The sequence below is a fragment of the Eschscholzia californica genome, unplaced genomic scaffold, assembly GCF_041429995.1.
Source record: "Eschscholzia californica isolate CP2 unplaced genomic scaffold, dmEscCali1.0.p SCAF_5, whole genome shotgun sequence".
In the NCBI taxonomy this organism is placed as follows: domain Eukaryota; kingdom Viridiplantae; phylum Streptophyta; class Magnoliopsida; order Ranunculales; family Papaveraceae; genus Eschscholzia; species Eschscholzia californica.
Window position 1 is genome coordinate 3,465,728 of NW_028238472.1, and position 27,871 is coordinate 3,493,598.

Genomic DNA, 27,871 nt, shown 5'->3' on the forward strand with positions numbered 1-27,871 from the left:
GCATATGTTCGATTGAAGCTAGGTTGACCTCCGACTTTATCATTGTCTGTCGAACAAACACAAAGTTATCAAAATGTTCACTCATATAAAAGATGACGATAGGAAAACATTCTAATCTCTTCACTTACGTAGATCTCTGATGGTAGACATAGGACACTCTTTTCTTTCAAATCCTCGTGATTAGTGACGAACGAACTAGCCCAGTTAATAACTTGTGAGTCGCACTCCAGATTCATCATCAACATATCTAACTGCTTCCCACAAATGTCGTTGATCCCATTACTGAACCAGACTTTTGTGCTGCAACATTTGAAAAAACATGTGTCACAGTTCCTAATGTCATGACATTTGTGATAATGCATGGACATTACAGTAAGCAAATAAAAATGCATAAACACAAACTGCAATGTGCAAACATAACTGTAGATGCATGAACATTACAGTAACTCTCTCGTACCTTTTGTTACTTTTCCTGATGAATTCTTCCAACAGGCCCTTTTCTTCTTCCTTCAACTTCTTCCACACCGGGCTTCTTTTCCAGTTACCTAGCTTCTGGCCTTCCTCCTCTGCTGCTGACCTTCCACCTCCCAACTCTACAATTTCATCTACATTAATTGGTTTTTTCTTCTCGAGTTGCTTTCCTTTCTCGGTCATGGTTCGGGTTCTTGGCTGTGTTTTAACCCTCTTAACCAAAGAGTTTGGTTTGTTTTTATCTTTCTTTTCCACAACTTCAGCCGTTTCAACCTTTGGCTTATCTACAAAATCGTCTTCAGAAGAACTTTCGTTCTCCACGATCTCATAGTTCTCATATACTTTTGCCACTTCGCAAACCTCTGAAAAGAAAGCTGAAGGCCAAGTCAGCTGAAAGTTTTCTTCTTCCGTCTCATTTTCACCTACATTCAAAAAACTTGGAAAATGCTTTTCACCTGTCCCACCACCACACGTTTAACTAGTCAACATTCGATAGAAAACCAAATCTTAACATAAATTATTATCCAATTCTCGATCAATATATATAAACGTTAGCACGTATGTTCAAACATTTTACGTATTTATGTGGGAGAAGAACACTTACTTGTTTGTTTCTTATTTATTACTTAGCCGACCAGTCTATTGTCGTTCGTTCGTGGTAAAAGAAAGTCTTCAATTGTCGTGGTAAAAGACATCGTGGGAGTACGATAGAACTCTTTTACTTACCGTTTATCAAAAAACTTGTAACGATGGCCGAACAATTTATGTTCATACCAATCATCTGACAAGTAAGTAAGAATTTCAGAGAAGATAGATAGATTGCACACAAGTTAATACGTTGCTTCAAACAAATAAACTAGAAATAAAACCAACAAAAAATCTAAGCAAAGACAATATTCATTACTTTGTTATAACATTATCTCAAATGTTGAAGCATTCTGGTATTTGCTCCAACATTTCCCAATTCTAATCAAGCAAAGACAGGAATGTCAACAGAAGTAAAGATTTGCGTGAGCATTTACTCACTTGACCCAGCACCTTGGCTCACTTTCTGCTCCTGCTTTTGGCCCTCTCCGGAAGCTTGACACCTTACCGACTCATCAGAAATTGCCTTCTTACCCTTATTGTCGTCTATTTTTGCTCCTTCAGTTTGGGCTTCGGCATCACTTTCTTTTTCGATGCTGGGTTCTGCGTTTTCTTCTTCCGGATTTTCTGGGGCTACTTCCTGCTCCACTATCTCCTCTCCACCATCTCCACTCTCCACCTCTTGTCTAACCTCCTCTCCAACATTCACCTCATCTCTACCAACAGTCACCTCCTCTCCAACAGTCACCTCATCTCTACCAACCTCTTCTCTAACATCCACCTCCCCTCCTACACCAAAATCAAACTCCAATACATCATCTTTCTCTCCTCTCTCTCTCTTCATCCTCTCCAACTCCTCTTTTAATACTTCTCTCTCTCTCTTCACCATCTCACACTCTCTCTTAACCAACAAATTTTCTTCTCTCAACCTCTCATTTTCCTCCTTCAACTTCTCCACTTCCTCCTCATTCATCTCCTCCACCACCCTCTCCGTGAACTTTAACAACTGTTCCTCTTCCTCAGACTCTGCCACCAACTCCACCTTCACCTACAAGAAGGTATACATAATGTTATTATCTCAACATCTCTAAAAAAAACACATGCACATAATTAAATGTTCCAACATTCTTGCAAATGTTCCAACATTTTCCTCAATGTCACTCAGACATCAGTTATGTTAGAACATTTTATAAAATCACAAAGACATTTTAAGAAATGTTGAAACAAATTACCTGCTCCTCTGTGATGCTTTCCAACTCTTCTTCCAGTCCTTTAAGGAAGAATGGCTCGATCACCCATCGAGCTATTCTAGGACTGACCCCTACTTCTCCAACCAGGTCCTCATGGATCCTGGTGTGCATGCAGTACCAGTACTGCAAATAAATTAAACACAAATAGGTCAGAAGTGTTTTTCTGTATCATCACAAGAAATGGAAACACATTTCTTACATTGCCCAAACATTCTAAACAATGTATCAGCATTACAGAAGCCCCAACAGAATGATGAAACATTTGGTAGAATGTCAGAGCAAACTAACTTGATTTTTATCACTATAAGAAATTATGAAACATTTAAGTGCATTGTAATGAATACTTACGGGGAGAAGAGTCAGGCATCCTGAAGCTTTTGCCGGGTCTTCTGAGTGCTTGTTTATTCTCTCCATCATGTAGGAGTGAATAGCTCTAGCCCAGGAAACTCTTTTCATCATTCTCTCCGTTTGGAGATTGTGATAAAAACTCCCCACAACAGAGGAGCCGGCAGCTGAAGCGAACAGGAAGGTGGCTGCCATGTACATGATCCATAGTTTCAAGAACTCAATGGCCGGAGCCTTTGTTCTTGCAGCCACATGCAACGCCTTTTCTATGCTGGGACCCCCAAAAGATAAAGCCTTTCCCTCAACAACACAGTCTTTGAAATACTTGGTCAAAAACTCGTCTTTAGCCACATCTATGGTGACATTGGTTGGGAATGCTTCGTAAATTTGTCCTTCCATGGGGACTCCCAACAGCAAAGCAACATCTCCGGGAGTGAACTGAATCAACTTCCCTCCGATGTTGAAGGCTTGGCTCTGTTTGTCATAGCAGTACAGAAGATCATAGATGGCTTTGTTCGGCTTCTCCGCCACATTCTCTGTTCGGAAACTAAAACTGGTCACTGCCTTAAATAAGGCCCCGAATGGTGAAGAAAGCAACATCTTCCTTTGCTCTTCAGTAATAAATGACATCAATTCCCGCGCCACCTTGAAAACTGCTTTGAAGTTACATTTGTAATTGAAAGCAGTTTTCTTCTTCTGCTCCACAGGCTCTTTTGGTTGAGGCTCCACCATGGGCTCTCTCTTCTTGGAAGTATATCCTCGGTGCTTCACACAAAAAGTAACAGATATGTCAGCACATTCTACAAAATATACAACACTACACTGAATGCTACATCACTTAAAATAAAGTCAGATCATTTTGGATAGTGTCCACACAATAAAGCAGATGCCAATGCTGGTCTACACAAGAATGAAGGATCACTAATTGAAACAACATTTCAAAGAATGTCATCACACTAACAAATATGTCAGATCATTTTGGATAGTGTCCACACAATAGAGCATATGCCAATGCTGGTCTACACAAGAATGAAGGATCACTAATTGAAACAACATTTCAAAGAATGTCATCACACTAACAAATATGTCAGATCATTTTGGATAGTGTCCACACAATAGAGCATATGCCAATGCTGGTCTACACAAGAATGAAGGATCACTAATTGAAACAACATTTCAAAGAATGTCATCACACTAATTGAAACAACATTTCAAAGAATGTCATCACACTAACAAATATGCCAAAACATTATATGAAATGTCAACCCACAAACTTTAAATACAGGACATGGTAAAAGATGTGTATACAATAAGATACCTTGGCTTGTTTTGGACTTGATACTTTTTTGCCTTTCTTGGAGGGCCCAGCAGAGGTTGCCTCTTCAGCAGCCCTCTTCCTAGGGCTAGCACGAAGGGGTGTCTGTTGTTTTTGCACAGGTGCGTCTCCTTTTTTTGTGTTTTGTTTCACCATCTTTTTGTAATCTGCAAAAGCTGTTATGTTTTGTATTAGACACCCACATGTTCAAAACAAAACACAGAATGTATATACACAGTCAAAAATGTCTAAACATATACTAATTTTTTTTACACAACTATAAATGTTAAAACAAACACCTATGTTTTGTATTAGACACCCACACGTATCAAACAAACACAGAATTTATATACACAATCAAAATGTCTAAACATATACTAATTTCTTTTTCACAACCATGAATGTTTAAAAAAAATCATTCTGTTAATCAACAACCACAGACACCCATTAATCTAGATCAAATGACTAAATTTCTCCACAGAAACCTAAATGTTTAAACAACCCTAACCTAGAAACTTGATGTAGTATCATATACACCCAAATGACCTTTCTGTGTAGATGCATGCTTTCGAAATGACAAACAACTATCAAAATGTTTAAACATAATCCAAAATTTCCTCAACACAACCCAGAATGATAAACCAAATCATGCACTTCATAAACAAAGACACCCAAAAAACAAAGACAAAGTACTAAATGTCTCCACAGAACCTAACTTTCGGTTCACAACCCTAAATGTTAAAACAAAACTAACCTAGAAGCTTGATGAAGAACCATAAACACCCAAATGCTTCCGAAATCACAAAACAACAACCAAAATGTTTTATCACAAACTTTGTAGCAACTTAACCCTAAAACTTTTTCGAAAAACAACCCAAAATGATTTATCACAGACTATAGATCAAACTACTAAACTTGAAATCATAAACCCTAATTGTTTGAAAACTCCCCAAAATTTTCAAAAACCCCTAAAACTGTACCAAAAACCACAGATCTGAAACAAGAAACCCCAAAAATGTTCCAACAATCCTAATAATTACCAACAACAGAGAGAGGATCAAGAGATAGATGAAGAACAGAGACGTACCTGTTTTGAAAGAGAGAGAAATCGAGAAAGAAGCTTGAGATTCGTTGAAACAGAGAGATTTAGACAGAAAGATGAGTAGATCCGAAAGCTTAAATAGGTTTGTGAGAGTGATAATCGGTGGTAACGTTTCGAATGCAAGAGGCGTTAATGGCTGGAGATTGTTTCGCTTGAAAAAGAGAAAGAGAGAGAGACGGAGAGGCAGCTTTGAATCGTTTGATCGAGGTAGAGAGGAGAGATAGAGAGGAGAGATAGACTGAAATCGTTTGAATGAATGAAGAGAGAGAGAGATGGCGTGGGTTTGTCTTGATGGCTGGTCAGAGTCGGGTCAAATCGAGTCAGAAGTCAGGGAGAGGAAGTGGTTTTGGGCGGGAAATGTGTGAGGGATAAGAGAGGGAACAATTTCTTTTAGAGGGATAGAGAGGTAATCTAACATTTTGGGTTTTTTTTGAAATATAAATCCCTATTGGGTTGGATTTCCTATTTGGGCTTGGTTTTTGGGCCTTAGATTTATCCTCTCTCTAATTTGCACGAGCTTCACGTGGTTGCTCCTCGAGTAGGATTGACCTTTCTTTTAGTATAAGAAGACTTTTGTCCCACCATCCTCTAAAAGTATCAATTGGAATATTTTTTTAAGGTAAATCAATTTGGATATCTACCATTTAAGTGAATAATGCTAGCTCTACCTTATATTGTGATTGAGAAATCTAACTGCCATTAGAAAAATCTCTTTCATGAAAATAGCAAAAATAAAATGATAATCAAACTAAAGATCTTTTTGATGTCTGTCAATGACATGTAAGCTTTAGAAGAAAGAAAAAATTACCTAAGGAAGAGAAAATAATAAGATTATTATTATTATTTCTTTTGTTTAGTTATGTAAGATATTCGGAGGGTAAAGTGGAGATCACAAAAAATAAGATTTGAACCTATTAGCTATTACAAAAAGTATTTTGAAAAGAATTTAGAAGAAAACTGACGCATTTTTCCGGAAACGTGAGTACGGAGTGAATGTAAAATCGTAACAGGTAACTAGGAAGATCCGGATCACCACACTTTGATAAAGTTGTCACCACAAAGTGATAAAGAAACCGGTTTCAGCAAAGTAACGGTCAACCCGTTGGTATGCTTGTCTGCGTATTCCAGCGCTGCTTGCTCTAACTCTGATTGTTCCAGCCCTGGCTGATTCAACATTGTTGCTCTCGCATAAAAAACTAATCAAGCTTTACGATTATGTTGATAAATACCTCAAAAGATATCGATATAAACTATAGGTCTACAAAAATATGTGGAATGAATATAATTTTTCGTCTTTTATTTTTTTATTTTTTATTTTGCAAATAACGAAGACTACACAACTGTAACTTGTTATATAAGTATTGTGAAATTGTTAAATTAAAATAAGAAGTTTTGTTTTACGGACGTGTTATAGTTACAAAACGAGTTAGCTTTCTATGTATGATACAATATTTTTTTTAATTTATGTGTAATATACTTGTTATATATATATGAGTTATTATTTATTTTTATTCGTTCCCACATGAGGTGCGGAGGAAAAGCTCAAATCCAATTCCAAATAACAATAAAGCTTCTTAGAGTCTTTCTGTCTAGGGGTGGGTAGTCCGTCCACGTCTCTTCAGAGACATGTCTATTTCACCGAGTTACTCTCTTAAACATTACCCGTATTGTTACGCCTTTCGTGCATATGGGAACTTACGGCTTACTCCACAAAGAATTTTGCTACTAATCAATATGTCATAACTTTTAACAAAAAAGAAAATCAATATGTCATAAAATAATTTCATTTTTTTAAAATTTATGGATAATTTACTTTTTTTTTTTTTTTTGTTGAACAATGGATAATTTACTTGTTATATCAAGAAGGTGAAGTGTATATATTAACCAGAAAGAAGAGAGTGAGAGAATAACTGAATAAGGTTACTCTGATCATCTCTATGATTATGGAGTACTTCTTCTTCTTCTCAGAAGGGTTTAATAAGGGTTTATTTCTAGTCTGGTTCTATCAGTTTCTTGTCTTCTCACCTAATTTGTTGATATCAGCTGCTGAAACTGAAAGAGTAATCAATTCTACCATTAATCATCATTCTTCTTCATTATTATTCCCATCTAACTTCCTATTTGGTACAGCCTCCTCTGCTTATCAGGTTCTCTTTCTCTCTCTCTCTCTTTCTTTTTCTAGATTACAAGTAGAACCCATGATTTTTTTTTGATGAATTTTTTTTTTGATGAAAAGAACCCATGATTTGATTATCTCTCTTTTAGTTATAGAAATCAAGAAAACAAGTAAAACCCATTATTTGGTTAGTGGATGAGATTAAGGTATTGGGGAAAATGTTTTCAAATTGCAGGTAGAAGGTGCATATTTGAGTGATGGAAAAGGGGTTAATAATTGGGATTTTTTCACTCATAATACAGGTTAGATTAACACTAATACTATCATTAATTTTTTCATTAATTTAATTAATTAACTTAATATAATAATTATTTAAGAGTTATGGTGTTTTAGAGAAAGATTATTGATGAAGTTTTTCTTTTTATAATTAGCAGATAAAATTATTGATGGTAGTAATGGAGATATAGCAGTTGATCATTACAATAGATATCTGGTAACTCATTAATTAGTTAACATTTGATCTTTAATTTCTAATTAGGTTAATTTAATCATGTTTAGAGGAAGGTAGAATGTGTCTAACTTGTAGAAATTTGTTGATGATTTTGTGTTTGTGGTGAAAATCACAGGATGATTTTGATCTGATGAACTCTATTGGAGTCGATAGCTATCGATTTTCAATTTCATGGGCTAGAATTCTACCCAGTTAAGTATTTTTACCCAATGAATTTACTTGTTTAAGTCAGAATCGGGGTCTGAATGGATCCGAGTTAGATTTCAGAATGTTTGTTTTTGTTTGACTCATGATGCATAAGTCCTAATTCGTATGATTATTTGGTTGATTTTGGGTACTCTTAAGTTAGACGAGAGTGAGACAAAAAAAGACACCACCTATCAAATCTCAATTATAATTCACCTTTTCGTTCTTGGGTTTCTTTTGAAAATTTTCATTTGGTTTGCCTTCTATTTGAACCATGACATCGTTTAGTTTCGGACACCTAATGTAATCCACGAGTCAGCCATGAACTGAATATAAACCCATGATCGCTAACCAACTCTTAGGGTCATTACTAGTCCTCTAGTCCTCCAGTCGAAATGCTAATGAAATACGTAACAGGAGGAAAGTATGGGCGTATAAACCCTGCGGGAATCGAACACTACAACAATATGATTAACGCTCTCCTGCGAAAAGGTATGAATATCTACTTCATAGGCCTTTCGTTCAGCATAATTTCTTTTGTTGTTTGAACGGGTCTCTTTCTTCTTTTTTCGGATTGAATTTGCAGGAATTGAACCTTTTGTTACCTTAAGTCACTATGATCTTCCCCAAGAACTTGAAGATAGATACGGAAGTTGGTTGAGTCCCAAAATACAGTTAAGTAACAAATAACTCTTTCAAGAGAAACTTTCACATCGGAATCTTTTGCTAATCTGTCACTCTCTCATGTTTTCTTTCTCTGTCATCTCTTGCCGATTGGTGGATGCATCTTTTTAAAAGCAACCAATTTTTTGCAGGGAAGATTTTCGATTTTATGCAGATGTGTGTTTTGAAGCATTTGGAGATCGAGTCAAGTACTGGGCCACATTCAACGAGCCGAACATATTAGCTATACAGACTTACCGAACTGGATATTACCCACCGGCTCGTTGTTCGAGACCATTTGGTAACTGTACCTTTGGTAACTCTTTAACCGAACCATTCATTGCCGCTCACAATATCATCCTATCTCATGCCTCGGCCGTTCAACTTTACAGATCCAAATATCAGGTATTACATTTTTTACGACACCTTCTCATTTGTCTTTAACAATCTCTAAACTAGAAGAAAACAAGAAGATTTCTAAGTCGACACTCTACCAAATAATCAGAAGGAACAAAATGGTAGCATTGGGATTGTGATGAATGCCATATGGTTTGAACCTATGAGCAATTCTTTAGCTGACAAGCTTGCTGCCGAAAGAGCTCATTCTTTCTTTTTCAACTGGTAAGCATGAACAACCCCTAGATTTGGGTGATAAGCTTGCTGCCGACAGCTCATGAATGTTATTGCAGGTTCTTGGATCCCATTATGTTTGGAAGTTATCCTTCAGAAATGCGAAAATTGCTTGGACCCAAGTTGCCTTCATTTTCGAAAAATGACCAAAAGAAACTAAAGAGTAGTTTAGACTTCATTGGAATCAATCACTATACTAGTTTATATGTCAAAGATTGTATGCACTCTACTTGTCAAAATGGAATGGGAATTTCCGAAACCGAAGGTTTTACCTTACAAACTGGTGAAAAAAATGGCATTCCCATTGGAAACCCGGTACGTTAAAGTTATATTGTTGCTACTATAATTCATTAAACTTCAAACTTAGTTTATTAACGAAAGCTTCCTTTTTCGTTTGATGTAGACATCGATGAACTTGTACTATGTTTATCCACAAGGAATGGAGAAAATGATTTTATATATAAAGGAGAGATACAACAATACGCCCATGTACATTGCAGAAACTGGTAAGAGTAGACAAATCGGGATATCTATCTATATGTAAATGGCGAATAAGTATTCTAATATCTTGATCTATTTCCTAAGATATGTTATATACTTGTTGGTGTTTTAGGTTATGGTGATTTAAACAATGTCAGTGCTCCTACTGGAGAGTTCTTGAATGATATCGACAGAGTGAACTTTCTTAGTAGCTACTTGGATTCATTAGCAAATGCAATCAGGTAAGAACATGAACTCACTTTTGATGCTACAGATATTTGTGTTTCTTAACAGCTTTTTATTGGAAACGATGAAAAGAGAGAAGCCGCTGGACTGCTAAGTTTTCATCAAATTTAACAACTATTCATATTCAACACAAGCATTCTGTGTGGGTCGGTGTGGTCTTCGGTCGTCCGCACACCCAAGTGGTCTTGGACATCTCTCACCCCATAAGTTAGCTCAGGAGGTGAGGCTTTTCCTCGCACTTATGATAAAGTCGCCACCACCCCTCCCACAACCAGCGTGGGATTACTTAACAATCTTTCCCTTCACACATTGGGACCCTAGAGACTCTCTCTCCCCCTCCACAACAGGATCTGGAAGACTTTGGTAACCTCGGCTTCGATACCATTTTGGGTGTGGTCTTGGGCCTCTTTCACCTCAATAGGTAGATCAAGAGTCAATAGTGAGCCTTTTCCTCACTTTTTTATAAAGTGACCACCGTTTGAGAAGTTCTCAAAATCATGTTGCATAATTATGTCAGACTGTCAGAGTAACCTACTAATTTATTGGAATTACTTGGTTGTATGAGTAGGAAAGGAGCCGATGTAAGAGGATACTTCGTATGGGCTTTGCTCGACAACTTCGAGTGGGTATTTGGATATACAAGAAGATTTGGCCTTTTCCATGTTGATTTCGCAACACAGAAGAGAACTCCGAAGTTATCTGCAACTTGGTACAAACAGTTCATTTCAAAGAACAAAGCCCCGAAAAGTACCACTATTCTTGCCAAGAATGATCAAGATCAATCACAAAATTACGCAGTTTAATCAAACTTCGTAAACAAATAGAAATTATTAGTATAACATATTTCACGAAAACTACCCATCTTTCTTGGTAGTCTTGTTCTTAGTTGACAAGGAAAAAGATAGAATCTTTGATAATGTAAATCTTATATATCACAATTTTTTCGTAGTCGAACTGTTCTTCATTATTATTCTTAGGAGTTTTCATTTGGTAAGCAACAGAAAGAATCCTAATCTATTGATCACTATTGTAGGAATCTACCCCAATTTAGGCCTTTGGGTGTTCAGGGAATAAGTTTAATAGGCCCACGTGTTCGGGAGAGCGTCTAGAGCTTGGGCTGTAGGTGGGTTCTTAAGATTGGTAAATACCAAGCCTCTTGGGCAGGCTCGTAGGGACTTTGCCTAGAATAGAGCCTCGTATCCGTTGGATATGGGTTTCTCCCGTCCCTTCCATTTACACTTAAAGATAAAAGGTAAGGATCGAGATGTCAAAAACGGAAAAATTATCGATAACTTTCGAGGTCTAGGACAGTAGGACGTTGCAGATACAACAATAGTAGCTGAAATGGTAATCTTTTCTAAAAATGTCAGGGAAGGAGAAATTTCGGAAATATTCTAAGCAGAAATTCGTTGTGGCTTTACATGATTGGAATTTTCTCAAAAATTCTGCCTGGCTTCCCATGATTGAAGGAAGTGAACATGAATCATTGAAAGCTCGGAAGCCACATCGGATTTTGCCTAGAATTTTCCTACTATCTTTTTTCTTTCTTTGAAGACAATATGCATGGCTCTCCCTAGACCAAATAGAGAGATTCATTGACATGGGCTGAGCCTATTTCTTCTTTTGTTGAAAGATGGGTTGAGCCTACTCTAATTAGTGAAATGTTTCATGTGAAATGAGACATTACAAGGAGACCTCAAATTACCTGATTACTTGGTGTACTCACTTAGAAGAAGCCTTTGGCTTTGCTAAAGCTGAACCCCCCAAACAAATTCGCAGTAAGAGAAAAATAAGTAGATGAAACTAAAAAAGAAGATGAAGGCCAAAGGATTCAGAAACCCCTTGGGTTTTTTCCTAGATCTTTTTTAGGATTTTGAAAGATTAAGTTTGAGGTTCGGATCTCTACTTTATGGTCTGTCATCTTGATAGAAGAAAGAAGATTCAGATGGTTGTGACCATGGTGGATGGTGACAGTGGTGATGGTGCAGTGATGGTTATAATGAATTCCATTGGCACACGCACCACTAAACTGATATTTAACGGAAAAATACAATTAGGGGTTAAAAACTAGTCATATTTCGAAAATGGGGTGAATTGCAAAATCACTATAATTGGGACTTGGGGCTGTTTGAATGGGTGCTCATATAACTTCCCAAAAAATTCCAGCCATTTTGGGTCACCTTCTTCTCTCTCTCTCTCTCTCTCTCTCTAAGAACTCTATTAGAGGAATCAATCGAATAAGGTAGTACTTCTTTTCAATCAAATCTAGGGTTTTCTCTTTTTTTTTTTTTGTTGAACTATCTAGGGTTTTCTCTTATTCAAGTTCAAACTTCTACAGCAGTTTATGTTTATCCCGTGATTAATAGAATTATAAATAATAATTGAACGACAATCAATTTTATGTTCTAGCTTTGAATATCTAGGGTTCTTGAGATGATATCATTTAGGATAGTCATTGAACTAGACAAATTTCTATTGATTTTATTGTTGCATCAATCATAAAATGAAATTATTGAAATGGGTATTCAGGATTTTGATTAATGGCGACTAAAAACACAATGAATTTAGGAGCTACTACTGAGAGGATAGGGCGTTCAGCTTCTGAATTTAAAAGATGGGGAAGGAAATACCCATTTGTTAGATATGGACTTCCTCTCATTTCACTCACTGTTTTTGGATCTCTTGGTCTTGGTCATCTATTGCAAGGCAGGTTTGTGTTCTTCCTTATTTGTTTTCTTCGAAATTTAGGGTTCATATTTCAAGTTTCAATAGCTATTAATCTATCATGTTGGTCTTAGTCATCTCTAGATTCCAGCCGGAGTGGCGGACCCATACAAGCCATGTTTATTGTTATCGTATATGCATTAGCCGATATACAATGTATAGGATAAATCACCATATCGATTACTTAGGTTGTGTATTTGTCATATCTAGATTAAAGCCTATATATAATTTAGGGTTCACAAGTAGCTATCAATCTATCATGTTGGTCTTGGTCATCTCTAGATTAAAGCCGGAGCAGCGGATTTTCACAAACCATATTTATTGTTATCATATTTGCATCAGCCGATACACGATGTTAGGATATATCACCACATCGACTACTAATGTTGTGTTGGATAGGCATATTTGCTTAAAAATGAGTTGTTTACTACATTGCCCGTTTTCTTTCTGCTAAATGTTTTCTGTTCTAAGACGAAATTTAGACTTAAAAGTGAAGTGATATCTCGGTTGGAAGAAATCTTATTATGGGTAAAAGGGGAGATGATCATTTGGGAAAAAAAAACGACTTGGTTATTTCGGTATAAACTCATACATACCATATGCCATGCTCCTCCAAGATTCAAGGTTTAGGTCTTAAGAGAAACGAAAAGTAATTCCTGTGATCCATTAGAGATTCTCCTTACGAGTAATCCTGATGAAATTTTTCACTCGTTCACACAACTAAACATTGACTTGGTATCTTATGAAGTAGGATGGTTCTCGCACAGCTGTGGTTGAGAAGTACGTAAAATCAGCTGTATTTGAGGCCATTCTCACAAGAAGTTGGGCCGAAGACTCAATTGTCTGTTGATCGTAGTCAAAACTACATGCCAATGTTGATTTAGGCTTGGGCTCCCTATGAAAACATATGTATAAAAAATCTTTTTACTACACCATCTTATAGGGAAAAAAAATAAGTCGCATTATAAGGAACGAGAAATGAACAAGAAATAATATGCAAAGGCTCAATGAGATAAAAGACATTTGATGTAGAGACTAACAACAATCAAAATCTGGGGAGGATGAAGTCGTGTTTGATACTTATCGATTTCATAGTTTCAAGATTCTCCTGGGTCTAGACATTGTATGCTATCTTTAGCTCTAATAGTTCCGATGTACAATGTTCTAAACACGCATGAGATCTACAAGGTTAATGCTAGTGCTTGTTTCTAGTATCTACATCACATCTTCAGATATTTGCTTTATTTCCTGTAATTGTTGTCTTCTTATTTCAAGAAGTTAGAGCTAAGAAATATAATATAGATTTAATTCGTCGTTTGGAGATTAATAACCCATCTCAACTTTCTTCTTTTCTGATATCTTTGGAACTTCCATATTTCAGCAAAGACGTGGCTAAGGTGAAAGATGATCATGAATGGGAGATAATTGAGACTAGAGAAGCTTTATCTAGAACAGGACCTGTGAACTTGTACAAGCCGAAGAAGATTTCACTTGAAGATGAGCTCAAGGTATCGTTTTTTTTCTCAAACTAGTTTCATATTGGACTACAAATCTTACAAACTTAAACTAGTTGTATCGCCGAGACATTTGATATGAATGATCAAGAATTTAATGAGCAAAGAGAACAAGTTTCCCCGTTATTTTTCATCGTTCGTCTTTCTTGATTATATGGCGAAGAATATAGAAAACTGTAGCTTATTGTTCTTGTTTTTTTTTTTGCAGGCATTCAAAGAGAAAGTTGACATAGACAACTATGAGTATAAGAAAATTCCAAAACCAAATGAAATCAAGGCAAACCAGAACTAAGATCTCTCTCTGTCTCTCGCTAGAAACAGATTTTGTTCCTTTTTGTAACTCAATGAGAATCTGTACAAGTACTTGTGTCTCCAAAATAAAGTTGATCTTCATTTTTGGTCTCTGAGTTATCTGTATATAAAATGGAGTAGTTTTTCATTTTCTCTTTCTTGTAATAATAAAACCAGATGTCTCAGTACATCTAGAAGTGATGGGTGATACTCAACACCTGCTTGGTATGCTATAAATTTGGGACTTTGAAGATGTGACCACATGGGGAAGTGTACAGAATCTGGCTATATGCCCATGGTCAAAGCTTATTTAGTATCTCTTTTGGGTGGGCTCGTGTAACCTTCTCCAAGAATAGAACTCCTTATTTGTTGGTTTCGGGCCCGGGTGTCTCATGTAAAGACAATATCGATAACTCTATGACTTGGACCATTATAGATGGTAGCATAGCGGAGGACAGTTCGTCTCCAAACGTGGGAGATTTTGGTAGTCTCACATTGATTGGAGAATCAGGAGCCTGAATTATATGTGTGCGCTCAACCTTAGTAAATATCAAAGCCTTTAAAGTGGCTCGTGGAGTCTTCGCCAGAAGCAATATCTGTGTGTCTAAAGTGGGGACAACACCGCTAATTGCTAAGACTTGGAGTGTTACACAAACACTAGGTGTAAGAAAAAAAAAAATGGCAACATCTTTTTCTTTGGGAATATTGGGATAATGAAAAAGACAAGGGTAGTACTGGTAATTGAAGTAAGAAGTAGATATGGATAAAGTTGAGCAAACTAAGAAAGGCTTCTCTTTAGTTAGCTGTTAGCTTACCTCGCTCAACCAACCATGGCTTCTTCAGTCACCACTTCTTTCTCCTCCTGGTAAATTTTCTTCTACTCCTATCTTTCCCTAATGTTAGAGGACAATCTCAACTTGGGTTTTACTTTGTTATTATTTTTCTTGTATTTGAAGATGATTTTGCTTATGAATTTACAGTTTTAATGGCAGAACAGTGAAATTTGCTTCAATTATGATTAGTATTTTCTGAAAAAAAAACCCTCATTTTTAAAGGTTAAACAATGGAATCTAAAATGGGTATGGGAGTAATTGCTAGGAAAGGTTAAAAGTTGGGAGCAATTGGGGTTGGGGTTTTCATTAATGTAATGATTTTCTGACTTGCCTATGAAGTACTTGATATAATGTCTGAGTGAAATAACTTAATTCTTGTTGCTATAATGTTTTTCCCAATCTTAGGGGAAATGGGTAGTTCAAGGGTTGATGTCTTAGATGAGTTTCTTTCTTGTGTTTCAGCAATTTGAGATCTGGGTTTTTTGGGGAGCTAAGCGAAATGCGGGTAGCTAGTGTTCCCGTTTCTCGTGTTGGTTTTTTGAGGAAAGGGATAGAGTGCAAGGAATCAAGAATTGGAAAGAACCCAATTGAGGTACCATCGAATGTCACGATCTTATTGGAGGGCCAGGACTTGAAAGTAAAGGGTCCTCTTGGGGAGCTTTCAAGGACTTACCCCCGTGAGGTGAAAGTCGAGAAAGTAGAATCTGGTCAACTTAGAGTTAGTAAAGCAATGGATACTAGACGAGCTAACCAGATGCACGGGCTTTTCAGGTAATCGTCTTTCCTCCATTTATGTACATCGGTCGGATGAAATAGGTTGTTCGTAATTTCACTTTCAAAATGATTTTAGCGCGTGTATTTTGCCCTTATCTTATTAATGGCGAACTTTTTAGTCACTCATTTTCCCGAAGATGGGATAAACTATGCTATTCTTAGGTAGCTTTAGAATTATCATAGAAAACCATTGTTAAAATATAGTACACGATACTTGGGTCAAAAAGTACGCTGAAAAGACTTAACCAAACTTTCCAAATTTCAGTAGATTTGGAGGGAAGAGGGTTTTAAAATTTGAAAATTGAGCTTCAATAGACATGAAAAAAGCTAGTAGAGCCGAAAGGTTTAAAACACTAACATTTGCTTTTGGACTTCGGCTTTCTATGTTGATATTCATCTTTTATTTACATACTTCCACCCTGTTTAAGTGGTAGAATCGAAGTATACATTGGATGAAGTAGGTAAATCTCCTAAGTTATAAGGCGGGTGGAACTCTTATGTGACGATTTTGATTTGATGCAGGACTCTTACTGATAATATGGTGGTGGGTGTATCTAAAGGATTTGAGAAGAAACTTCAATTAATAGGAGTTGGATATCGTGCTATGTTAGAAAACAAAGACTTGATATTAAATCTTGGGTTCTCTCACCCGGTAAAGATGGAAATTCCCGACGGTATCCAAGTGAAGGTAGAAGAAAACACTAGAATTACAGTTAGTGGATATGATAAGTGTGCTATCGGTCAATTTGCCGCTTCAATTAGAAAATGGAGGCCTCCGGAACCATACAAAGGAAAGGGAGTCAAATACGCGGACGAAATTGTTAGAAGAAAGGAAGGAAAAGCTGGAAAGAAGAAGTAGAATGGGTAATATCTGTTTCTTGTATCTTTTTAACCCTAGTTTTCATCGAATGTATTGAATGTATTTTGATTGCTTGTTAGAACCGAACTATTTCATCTATGAAATGAATTTATTCTCATTTGCTATACAGTTCTACTTAATGTGACTAAACACGAAGGCCTCCAAGGCTCCATCTATAAAATAGTCACTGATGGAACGTTATAACGATAACTCGTATGGACTGCTATTCTTTTCATTTACGATTATTGTTCTCTTTCACTGTTATTTCAACAGAAAACAGATTTTCTTCTTGCTCCAGTCCCAAAGAAAGTCATTGTCTTCATTGGTGACCAATGAGCCATTGCCTCTATGGGCATGTTTGGCGGGCGGGAAAGGAATGTGATCACCAAGTTAAGGGTTTCAATGAGTCATTTTTGTTCTGTTCTAGTGGGTGGCTTCTTTATCTGAGTTGGGTCTTTGGGTGAGATTTTTATAGTTGGGACTAGTCCCAATTCGGTAAGGTTGTCATAACGAAAATAACAATTGTTTCTTGATAACATATGTTAATGAAAAAAATATCGTATTTCTCTAGCCGAGAGAAGAAACTATGCTCCTTGGTACAAGGTTAGAGCCTAGCGTCTATATAAACAAAAGGAACTTATAAATTGAAAGCAAGTTCATTTGATACCAAGGTAGTCTGTAATGATGTTATGTTTTGATCCAACATTGTCCAGAATCAAATTAGAAGCCCCTTAAAAAAGGAACAATAGGAACCTTCAATGAGTAGAAAAAAGTGTTTCTACCCATAATTGTTCAGAACATTTGCGAGAATAGTCTTACATTGATCAGGGAATTTTACCAAATAAATTGTGAGGATACCGATATCCATCGTTTTAGGGTGCAAAGTTATATTAACAATACAAGGTCATCAAATTGTCGAGACAAATAAATTTTAGAGCTCTTGTTGGGCTATAGGCCCGGTCTTGTTAGTATTTGAGTGGGCGGTTATCGAGCTTATCACATCTATGATGTATCAAATACCAAATATCACGACGTACGTAGACAGTAGTCTGTCTTCCAAAAAAAAAATTTAGGGCTCCCAACCACCACCACCACCAACTACCACTAACAGTCTACATTTCATTACCTCTCATCTCTACCTCTCATCTCTCCACGTTTCAGTAATCTCTCTCTCTCTCTCTCTCTCTCGAAGAGAGGGTTTCAGAAAAAACTCATAGTGATAATTATCGCTCTATTTTTCGTATTGTTTATGTTCATTATTGTTTTTTCTTCTTGTTGTTCGTCACAACAGTTTTCAAACATAAAAACGAAGTTAATCAAAATAAATTTCAACTGATCGATCTTCCAACTAATCCGAGCCAAGCAAAAGCAAACAATGGTTGGTTCCCGGAAGAAAAATAAACCAATTTGGTCGATTCGGTGTACACTCCCCCCTAATTTTTCACATTGGAATGTCTGATTCGAGATGCACTAACATAATCAAGACAAATAGTTGTACCAAAAAAAATCAAGACAAATAGGACATTGACTTTTTTTTTTACAAGTCTTCCCTGCCCATAGCAAAATCTCATATGTCATTAGCATTATCTTTTTTTACTAGTTACTTGGTTGATGTGGCAAGGGATAACTTGTTTAGATCAAAGTCTGACAAGATTCCAAACTTTAAAAAAACAGAAAATTGACATGACAAACTCTAAAAACAAGAATAGATTTTCTCATTCAGACTAGATAGATTTGACACTAGAGATTTCCTCATTATCATAACCTCATCATCAAACAACACTCATAGAGAGAGAGAGAGAAAGTAGAAAGTAGATAGATAGAGAGAGCTATGGAATGGTGTTTATCACAACCAAAAATTGAATTACATGCTCATCTCAATGGATCCATTAGAGATTCTACACTATTGTAAGTTCATTTTTTTTTTGCTTCTTTTACAAAAATTTCTCTTTGATTTTGAGTTTGGCAATCTAAAAAACAAAAACCCATGTCTTGATTCTCTTTACAAGTTTCAAACTTTACTACTTTATTTATCTATAGAGAACTTGCTAGAGCTTTTGGAGAAAAGGATGGAGTGATATTTGAAGATGTAGAGAGTGTAATTTTGAAAGGTAAGTTAAAAAAATTCAACTCCCCACTTTGTATTTCAATTCATGGATCTAATTGGAAAAACCCTAACCCCTAGAAAAGAAAAGAAGATACTCTAAGGCCATGTTTGGCCCGGGGAACCGAATGAGATTAGAATAACAATCCTGCAATGTGATTCCTAGTATATATCATTTGGTTTAGTCAGGATTAGGTAGAAATTGATTTTGTCCTTAGATTATTTGACTGACAATTCCAAGAGAATGGGAATCCCAAATCCGACCATCCTATCCTTGGGGTTTAGGATTCCCCTTTAAGAGGAATCCCATTCCTTCTCTGAGTGCGGTTCTTGTTAATCACATTCCATTCCTGCAGGTCAAACGTTGCCTGAAAGATAAGTATATGATACAATATAATACAATTCATTAATGATTGTTTGGTTGAATTGTTGGTTTCTCTCGAAAGATGAGTTTTTTATTCCCCTTGCGTGCAACAGATGATCGTTCTTTGGTCGAATGTTTCAAATTGTTTGATTTGATTCATCTACTTACTACTGATCACAAAACTGTTACAAGAATTACCAAAGAAGTAATCTCTCTTTCTCACTGGAATTATTTTGGAAGTTTTGAGTCGGGTAGCATATAATGTGGCTCATAGTTCGATCTTGAAACAGGTTATTGAAGATTTTGTTGCTGAAAATATTGTTTATGTAGAGCTTCGAACTACTCCAAAGGTATAATCATGTATTATTAGTATAATAAAAGCCCCACATGGACAAAGGATACTCCCATAACCTAGACGATGATATTTAGATTGTCTCCGTTCATTAGCGATTGATTTTTCAGTTGGATGATGGACGATCACTATCTTAATCTGGGGTCAGAGCTAGGCCCAACAAACACATGTGTTTCAACTGACCTGACAGAAAACACGCGTGTTAGGCTCAATAGAACCCCATACACGAGGGGTATGTGAGGATAGAACGCCCAAACGTGAGGGGCGTCTGAGAATAGACCTAAGTGCACAGAGGGTACTCTCGTAACCAAGGTGTCTAGGACCTCTCCAGTCTCCACTCATTTCGAATTTGTTTTTAGTTGGATGACCACAAACTTAACAATTAGGAGTAATTTTTTCATTACCTTGTTCTAGTTTGATTATAAAGGGTACTTGTTTTCGTATTTATTGAATTTGTACAGAAAAATGCAGCTATAGGAATGACAAAACGTTCGTATATAGAAGCAGTAATAGATGGGCTAAGGTCTGTTGACACAATTGATGTTGATTTTAGTCCTTCTGGTACCACCCAAAAAAATTCAGCACCAACTCCGTCTAATGGTGCTAAGAAAAAGATTTATGTTCGGCTTCTTCTTAGTATTGATCGTCGTGAAACAACTGCAGCAGCAATGGAAACTGTACGCATTTCCTGTTTGAGTTCTTAAATTGGTACCAGAAGTTTCATTTCATTCATGTAGATTAAAATTTCAAGTGACTTGGGATGTAATAGCTCAAACCTGGATTCTTTTTTTTTTCAGGTTCAATTGGCTTTGGAAATGAGGGATTTAGGAGTTGTTGGTATTGATCTTTCGGGAAATCCAATTATCGGAGAATGGTATTTCCTATATCTAAGAATCGTTGCAACTTTAACCGTTATATGTTAAAATTAGTCAATAGACTAAAGTTTCATGTCACCTTTTTTTTTCATACCTTTTGTCAGGGCAACCTTCTTGCCAGCGCTAAAGTATGCCAAGGAACAAGGTCTCGCTGTTACTCTTCATTGCGGAGAGGTATTTTAAGTTTTGATTGTACTAGCTCATCTTTATAACTTGGAAATGTTTGCCGATCTAAAAGAAATGATAAATTTAGGTACCCAACCGGAGCGAAGAAGTCAACTCAATGTTAGATTTCCTTCCCGGGAGGATTGGCCATGCTTGTTTTATACTAGGAGAAGAATGGAAAAAATTGAAGTCATCTAAAATACCGGTTAGACATTCTAAAATGAGTGCGTACAAGCTCAATCGCCAAATCTTACGTTGATGCTGATTTAGTATTGAAAAATATGCAGGTCGAGATTTGTCTGACGTCGAACATCCGGACTGAATGTTTCCCTTCGATAGAATACCATCATTTTGGTTAGATTTTCACCTCTATCGCAACATTACTAGTTTCCTACTTACAAGCCCAATAGCTAGAAGAAACCGTTTTCTTATGTTTTGTTACTCTTATGAGTGCAGTCGATCTTTACAAATCTAAGCATCCTCTGGTGTTGTGTACCGATGATCCATGGATGTTTTCTACTAGTCTTTCTCGCGAATATAATCTTGCTGCCACTGCGTTCGGTACGTTTTTTTCTTTATCATCTTCTCTTGGAGAAGAATTTGAATCTTAAAAATGTTTACAGAAAAATCGATTTTGGTGAACTTCTTAGGTCTTGGAAAAGAAGAAATGTTTGAACTAGCAAAGACCGCGATCGAGTTTGTGTTTGTAGATGATGGCGTGAAGAAAAAGCTCAGAGAGATATTCGATTCCGCTGAGAAGAAGATCAATCTATGAGTACGTTTGGTCATTTGTACGATCATTTATAGCAAATAATGCTCACTATGACAAAAAGAACAAGAATATAGTGGTACATAATCATTTATTTGATTGATCAAGACAGTCCCACATTATCGATTATTCTTATTAGATTTTAGGCTAGGCTTTTTTGGGTTTGTCTTTGTTCTTTTATCCTATTGTCCGAATCTAACTCGCTTGAGGTCGATTTATCTAGATGATGGATTATGATTAGCTCTAGTCTAAACTTGTTACTTATCTAGATTATGGTTTATGATTATCTCTGTAGTCTAGTCTAACTTGTTTAGGTTAGATGCTCATTAGCTATTCAAACAAGGGTTTCTTTATTCATACTTGTTCTTGTTATATGTGATTTAAATGGACCAAAGATCATGCCAAGTCAGCTATTTGCTCGAGTCTGTCGACCGAGTCAGAAATCCCAAAACAGAAGAGCAAAAGGATAAATACTTTGAAATATGACTGGAGTTAAATTAGATCTCGTCGAAAAGAAAACGGTACGTTCTGATCCAATCAGATCAGGTATTCGGGCATTGAGTCGGATTTCAGATCTGACTGACAAAAAGACAAGCACAACCTACCTCTTATCTGATTCAAGGAGAATGGACTTGGTTATGGTGACTGCTATGTTTTTGGTTACTACATCTTTGTTAGGTTAAATGACAAGTAGGTGGAGGCATCCATTGAAAGCATTTGGTTCATCCGTTAAGATTAGGTCAATTCTACACCATCTCAAAGCAATCTATTGAGTATTATAAACTACATAAATCAACCTATATTACAACAGTAAAATGAAGCAAAAAAGAAACACAAAGTTACAACTCTGAGATTAGCCTCATATCAATATAAATCATGCTTTTTGAACTGAAAACCCGACGATAAACTCTTTAATTTCATTGCTGGCGGCTCTGTCGAGGGCAGTTCTTCCATCTGCATCTTTAACAGTGTAATCAGCACCAGCCCTCATTAATTCTTCAATTTTTGGTTTATCACCTTCAGTGGCTGCCATCAATAATAGTATATCCACAGGATGAATATTTTGGTTTAAAAGAGCGTCCATCTTATCGTATGAGCCTTCAACTGCAAGCATCCCCATGTAGTTGAAGTACTGCAAAATTGAAGATAAAAATATTTGTTAGTAGGAATTCATTCGCCATCGGAGTCTCAAGATTGTTGTCTCGTGACTAAAGAATATGCTCGGATAATTTGATAGGCCTCAACTAGATGAGTGCAAAAAGAGGAAAAGTAGATGCATAAAGAACAAACAGTTTCAAAGTGCTTAAGCACATTCATTAGGCCTCAACCAGAAGAAGAGAAATCATGAAAACTTCGACATCTATGCACAAACAATAAAAATAAATGAAAAAAAAAGTTCCGGAGGAGAGTACCAATCAAAAAGTACAAAATTACCTTGATATTGAAATTGTCTAAAACATAAAAATTAGCAATATGGCCTTGAAGGGCCATGCGGGTCACTTTTTGTCCGGGCCAAATAGCATTTCCTCAGTTTTTGAGTGTCAATTATGATGCAAAGGTCATCAACAACCTAAAATTCTAACCTTAATTCCTAAACAATCATTAAAAAAAACCCTAATCCACAACCTAAGAGCATCTCCTATGGGACACTCAAACTCTAAAACTTAGAGTGTCACTTAGGATTTTTAGAGATTTTATTAAAAAAAAAAATCTCCAATGTCTATTTGACATTCCACGATGATGTGGAAACATTTATATAGAAACTCTCAAGAGAGACCCTCTAAAATTAGAGTGTCTTCTTGAGACTCTCTAAGTGTCACTCTAAAATTAGTCCTTGCTTTTTAACTATTTTTCTCTCTAATGAAGTTAAGAGTGTCATGTGCATTAAGTATAGGTATTTTAGAGATCTCTATTGGAGACTAAAAATTTAGAGTGTCTCTATATTGGCACTCAGGGAAGAGAATCTTCATTGACACTTGACAATTACGACTTTGGAATCTTTATTAGAGTGCCCCATTGGAGACTAAGAGCATCTCCAATGGGACACTCTAACAAACACTCTAAAAGTCCTAGTTGTCAAGGGCCAATAGAGATTCTCTTTTCAAAATGTCAATATAGAGACACTCTAATTTTTGTTGGTCTCCAATGGAGATCTCTAAAGTGTCTATACTTAATACACATGTCCTTCTTCAATTCAATAGATAAAAAGTAGCTGAAAAGCAAGATTTTTTATTGGTTGAAATTTAAAAGTAACACTTAGAGCGTCTCAAGTAGACACTCTCATTTTAGAGTTTCTCTCTCTAAACACTCTATAATAAATGTGTCCACCTCATATTAGAGTGTCTAATAAAGTGTTCCATTGGAGATGATTTTTTAACAAAAACTCCAAAAAGTCTACGTGGCACTCTAAGTGTTAGAGATTGAGTGTCCCCTTGGAGATGCTCTAATGTTAGAGTGTCTCTCGAGTGTCTCTATAATAAATGCTCCGTATCATCATGAAGTTGTGTCAAATAGAGTCTCATTTGAGAAGGTTTTTAACAAAATCTCTAAAGATCCTAAGTGGCACTCTAAGTTTTAGGGTTCGAGTGTCCCATCTGAGACGCTCTCGAAACCCCATAAATTTCATCAATTACATTAATTAAACCTCAAACCCATAAGTAATTGTAGCATCTCCCATTGCTAAAACCCAAGATTTCATAATAAGGGTAAGAACTAAAGAACCTATTATTAGGGCAAGTAAGTGAAAACCTAAAATCAATCAAAAGCACAGGATAAGAGAAAGAGTGAGTGAGTGAATTTTACTTGCTCGACATCGTCTCTATCAAAATCTTCACGACGTTGGCTACCATAGATTCCAGCTCCTTCAGCATCAACACCATTCTTTCCAAATTTAAACCAACATTTTGTTCTTGACCCATTTGAAGGTCCAATTTTAGGAGAATTAAAGCATCCCATGTTCTTTCGAATCCCTAAAAACAGAGAATTACTAGTACATTTCTGAACTACTAACACAGAAGATGAAGAAGTATTAGAAGAAGAATTTGAAGGGAGGAGGGTTAGATGAAATGAACAAGGGATTGACGCCATCATTAATGGTTTTTTAGGGTTGAAATTTTTCTAGAGAGAGAAAATCTCTAGTGGAGAGATTTTGATTTGTTATCTTCTTATCAAAATACAAACATCTCCCCACAGATTTTTATCATCTGATTTATTACAAGCTTTTCTCTCACCTTTTTATATTACTCAACAGTTCATCCTAACCGTCTATTCGTGGAATCATCTCCTTAATGTTATTTTGACAATGACCCACAACTATTTGGTAATATTCGCCATTAACCCTCACTTTCAAAACATACTTGGTTTCACACCCCAGATTTTGTTGTCAATAACACATGTAACATATGATGAAGGGAAGTTTTATATGGCCCATTCTTGTTAAAAGGGTCCCTCCTGTAAATTCGGTACTGAGTCCAAATTCACAAATATAGGCTATTGGACTGAATTTCAGTAGACTCGTATCGAGTAGTGAATTTGGATATTTTTTTTCATCTCAAGTACGCCATCAACTCTGGCGCCACCATCACCTCCTATTCCGGCCTTCACCACCATTCTCCTTCCTCTCCCTATCAAACTTCACCACCATTCTCCTTCCTCTCCCTATCAAACTTCACCACCATTCTCCTTCCTCTCCCTAGAACGAGGAGAGAGACAGAGAGAGACAGAACTCATGCGATTGTCTTCAATCTGCTGGCAACCTCGGCCGACGACGCCAAGAAAGGGGTTTGTTTGGGGAATTTTTTTATTTCTCTCCCTACCAAATTTTGTCACCCGAACACTTTTCCAGTTTCCTCAAGACAACCATGATGAAATTAACCTTCTTTATATCTCACAATTTTGATTTAAAATATGCCCATTTTTTACCAACCTTCAGCTCCCATCACCATGGGCCCCTAGCTGGTCTGCTGAATTTCGAAGTATGCATATGTAATTTGGCAGTAAATTAAGATGGCCTAGACGGTGTTCGCACCCAGCCTTAAAAAATAAATTGGTTGTCTTTCTATGGCGAAACTGTAGTCCTCTAACAAGTATTTCATATTAGAAAGTTAGAGAACACCGAAAGTGAAGCATGAACTCATTTTTCTTCATAGAAAGATGACCTATCTTCTTTCTTCTATGCAATAAGAACAATAACAAACTCTAAAATGTTTCAAGCTCACGAAACATAACATCTAAAATTCTAAATCGAAAAAAAAAATTGAAATTAGGTTGTCTTTGAACATAAAGCCAATCAAAGAGCTTGTTGCATTCATCTTATTTCTATGTAGGTTTTAACCACATTCAAGAAAAAACAAAAACATTTGCATAAGTTTTTCATGAATACCATAAGTTAATGAGCATCTTCAATACCATAAGTTTTTCATGTACTTATCTCTAGTATAAAACTAAACGTACCATTTTAAGCTTCTTATTAAGGAAGGCCTTCCTCAAATCTCCTTCGACAAATCCGCGTTTTTGGTGAACTTCTTTACTTCCCTATTAAAGTTCCCGTGCTTCATCAACCTAACAAGACCACCAATAAGCATCTTTGGAGTTCAGCATAATAACAAGAATTCTCTTTGCTTCCTCTGAATTACCCTCCTCACAAAACCCACTAATAAGATGACAATAAGTTTTCGAAGTAGCTTTCACTCCCTCTGATACCATTTCAAGCTTCTTGAGGAAGGGCTTTCTCGATCTCCTCCCACGCATCATTCTTCGTGAACTTCTTTATTTCCCGAATCACTTCTCGCGCTTCATCAACCTTCGAAGCGCTTACAAGACCATCAACAAGCATCTTCAGAGTGGGAAAATGATCACAACTCTTCTTCGGCATAATATCGAAAATCTTCTTCGCTTCCTCTAAATTGCCCTCCTCACAAAACCCACTAATAAGATGACAATAAGTTTTGGAAGTAGGTTTCACTCCTTGTGATAACATTCCCTCAAACAAAGATTTCGCCTCGGACGATCTCGATAATCTACATAAACTCTTAATCTTAAGGTTATAAATACTAACAACATTACCAAGATCTTGTTTTTCCATAATTTCTAACACTTTCTCAACATCATTCAACTTCTCTTCCTTGAAAAATCCACTAAGTATAGTTCTAAAAGTAGTAGTATCTGGTTTACACTTATTTTTTCCCATTTCAACTAAAATTGGATAAACAGAACTAGAAGAACCAGATTCACAAAGACCCATAATAACAGTATTATAAGTATCACGATCAGGCTTAACATTGTAAAGTTTGGGGAATTCAAGAAAAACCCTAGTTACCTCATCATATTTTTTTGCAAGAACACAAGCTAAAAGAAGAGAATTTAGGGTTTTAGTTGATCGAGAAATACCCATTTCTTCCATTTGCTGAAAAGTCTTGATAGAATGATCGATCAATCCAGATTGACCATATAAACTAATAACATGAGAGAAAAATCGTTCATTTCGAAGATCAGGGTGAGATTTTAATTCTTCAAGAAAAGAAGGAATTCCATGAAAAGATTTGTAATTTTTGAGTTTAGACATTGCATTTGAAAAAGAGGTTCGATCGAGATGATGATTGGGATTGAGAAATGCAGTTCGGCAGATATCGAGAATTTTTTCTGGTTCATTTTCGCAGTCGATGAGAGAATTCAAATCTTGGGGGTTTTGTTTAGTAGGTTGTGTTGAGTAATCGCGATGAATAATTGATGAGAAATAACGAGACTTGATGAAAGAATTGAGACGGATGCGGGAAAGGGGAGCCATTATTAGGGTTTTAAGAGTGGCTGTTTTTTGATCTTTTGGTTGGGGGAGAGAAATGGAATAGGGTTTTAGGAGATACAGTGTTAAAAATTTAAAATGAAGCTCGTGAACGTGATTAGGGTTTTAGCCGTAACGTTAAATGGTATTTGTCCCGCAATAAAACTATCGGTTTCCAAAATAACAGTGTGACACTACAAAATACTACCAACGTCACATGGGGGATGTGGGGAAAAAAAATTCGACATGGTCACCGGAATCGGATGAGGTAAGTAGACTCTCAAATCCAATGATAGGCGCTTGAGCCACTAGATTTTAGTTGGTGGACATTTCAGATGAGATATATAGTCTTAAATCATAAATTATATGATTTTTTTTTTGTTGAAATAGATTGCATTAGATTAAATCAAAGCGTTATTACAATACTTATTGACTAAAATACATGGTACATTCCTCCACACTTTATTCCGCTGATTCGTCCTTGCCCATTTCGCTAATTTGTCTGCATTCTGATTCAGCTTTCTCCCAGTGTACTGAAATTTGATCATCTGGAACTGTTGAATGTAAG

General features: G+C 36.4%; 7 protein-coding genes across 9 annotated transcripts; 4 read left to right on the plus strand and 3 right to left on the minus strand.

The window, feature by feature from the left end:
• Positions 1-1,489: 1,489 nt before the first annotated feature.
• LOC147536324 (uncharacterized) lies at positions 1,490-3,383 on the minus strand. The gene is made up of 3 exons (XM_086640278.1): positions 2,655-3,383; positions 2,289-2,429; positions 1,490-2,104 (listed from the first exon to the last, which is right to left on the minus strand). The coding sequence occupies exons 1-3, from the start codon at positions 3,381-3,383 to the stop codon at positions 1,490-1,492; spliced, it is 1,485 nt and encodes a 494-aa protein (XP_086496404.1).
• A 3,359-nt stretch (positions 3,384-6,742) lies between these two features.
• LOC147536325 (beta-glucosidase 47-like) lies at positions 6,743-10,870 on the plus strand. Of its 2 annotated transcripts, none has more exons than XM_086640346.1 (12): positions 6,743-7,215; positions 7,420-7,486; positions 7,619-7,677; positions 7,811-7,886; positions 8,299-8,373; positions 8,468-8,555; positions 8,697-8,949; positions 9,050-9,165; positions 9,234-9,489; positions 9,578-9,680; positions 9,788-9,896; positions 10,469-10,870. In XM_086640346.1, exons 1-12 carry the CDS (start codon positions 7,006-7,008, stop codon positions 10,701-10,703), a joined length of 1,647 nt encoding a protein of 548 aa, XP_086496472.1. In that variant the 5' UTR covers positions 6,743-7,005; the 3' UTR covers positions 10,704-10,870. The 2 variants fall into 2 exon arrangements, with proteins under 2 accessions (XP_086496472.1, XP_086496471.1); XM_086640345.1 differs by having other exon boundaries at positions 6,827-7,215; positions 7,616-7,677.
• A 1,116-nt stretch (positions 10,871-11,986) lies between these two features.
• On the plus strand, positions 11,987-14,542 carry LOC147536326 (uncharacterized). Of its 2 annotated transcripts, XM_086640436.1 has the most exons (4): positions 11,987-12,142; positions 12,430-12,610; positions 14,006-14,132; positions 14,347-14,542. In XM_086640436.1, the coding sequence occupies exons 2-4, from the start codon at positions 12,441-12,443 to the stop codon at positions 14,428-14,430; spliced, it is 381 nt and encodes a 126-aa protein (XP_086496562.1). In that variant the 5' UTR covers positions 11,987-12,142; positions 12,430-12,440; the 3' UTR covers positions 14,431-14,542. The 2 variants fall into 2 exon arrangements, with proteins under 2 accessions (XP_086496562.1, XP_086496563.1); XM_086640437.1 differs by lacking the exon at positions 11,987-12,142 and having other exon boundaries at positions 12,329-12,610.
• A 610-nt stretch (positions 14,543-15,152) lies between these two features.
• On the plus strand, positions 15,153-17,013 carry LOC147536327 (large ribosomal subunit protein uL6c-like). The gene is made up of 3 exons (XM_086640435.1): positions 15,153-15,294; positions 15,725-16,033; positions 16,559-17,013. Exons 1-3 carry the CDS (start codon positions 15,260-15,262, stop codon positions 16,893-16,895), a joined length of 681 nt encoding a protein of 226 aa, XP_086496561.1. The 5' UTR covers positions 15,153-15,259; the 3' UTR covers positions 16,896-17,013.
• A 1,484-nt stretch (positions 17,014-18,497) lies between these two features.
• On the plus strand, positions 18,498-21,764 carry LOC147536328 (N6-mAMP deaminase-like). Its single transcript, XM_086640438.1, has 11 exons — positions 18,498-18,803; positions 18,936-19,006; positions 19,477-19,568; positions 19,654-19,713; positions 20,177-20,392; positions 20,513-20,589; positions 20,695-20,764; positions 20,844-20,960; positions 21,043-21,109; positions 21,212-21,316; positions 21,406-21,764. The coding sequence occupies exons 1-11, from the start codon at positions 18,727-18,729 to the stop codon at positions 21,528-21,530; spliced, it is 1,077 nt and encodes a 358-aa protein (XP_086496564.1). The 5' UTR covers positions 18,498-18,726; the 3' UTR covers positions 21,531-21,764.
• Positions 21,765-22,227: 463 nt separating this feature from the next.
• LOC147536329 (protein LHCP TRANSLOCATION DEFECT-like) lies at positions 22,228-25,651 on the minus strand. The gene is made up of 2 exons (XM_086640441.1): positions 24,327-25,651; positions 22,228-22,656 (listed from the first exon to the last, which is right to left on the minus strand). The coding sequence occupies exons 1-2, from the start codon at positions 24,612-24,614 to the stop codon at positions 22,399-22,401; spliced, it is 546 nt and encodes a 181-aa protein (XP_086496567.1). The 5' UTR covers positions 24,615-25,651; the 3' UTR covers positions 22,228-22,398.
• LOC147536330 (small ribosomal subunit protein mS86 (rPPR1)-like) lies at positions 25,645-27,309 on the minus strand. The gene has a single exon (XM_086640440.1). The coding sequence runs from the start codon at positions 27,307-27,309 to the stop codon at positions 26,230-26,232; it is 1,080 nt and encodes a 359-aa protein (XP_086496566.1). The 3' UTR covers positions 25,645-26,229.
• Positions 27,310-27,871: the final 562 nt, after the last annotated feature.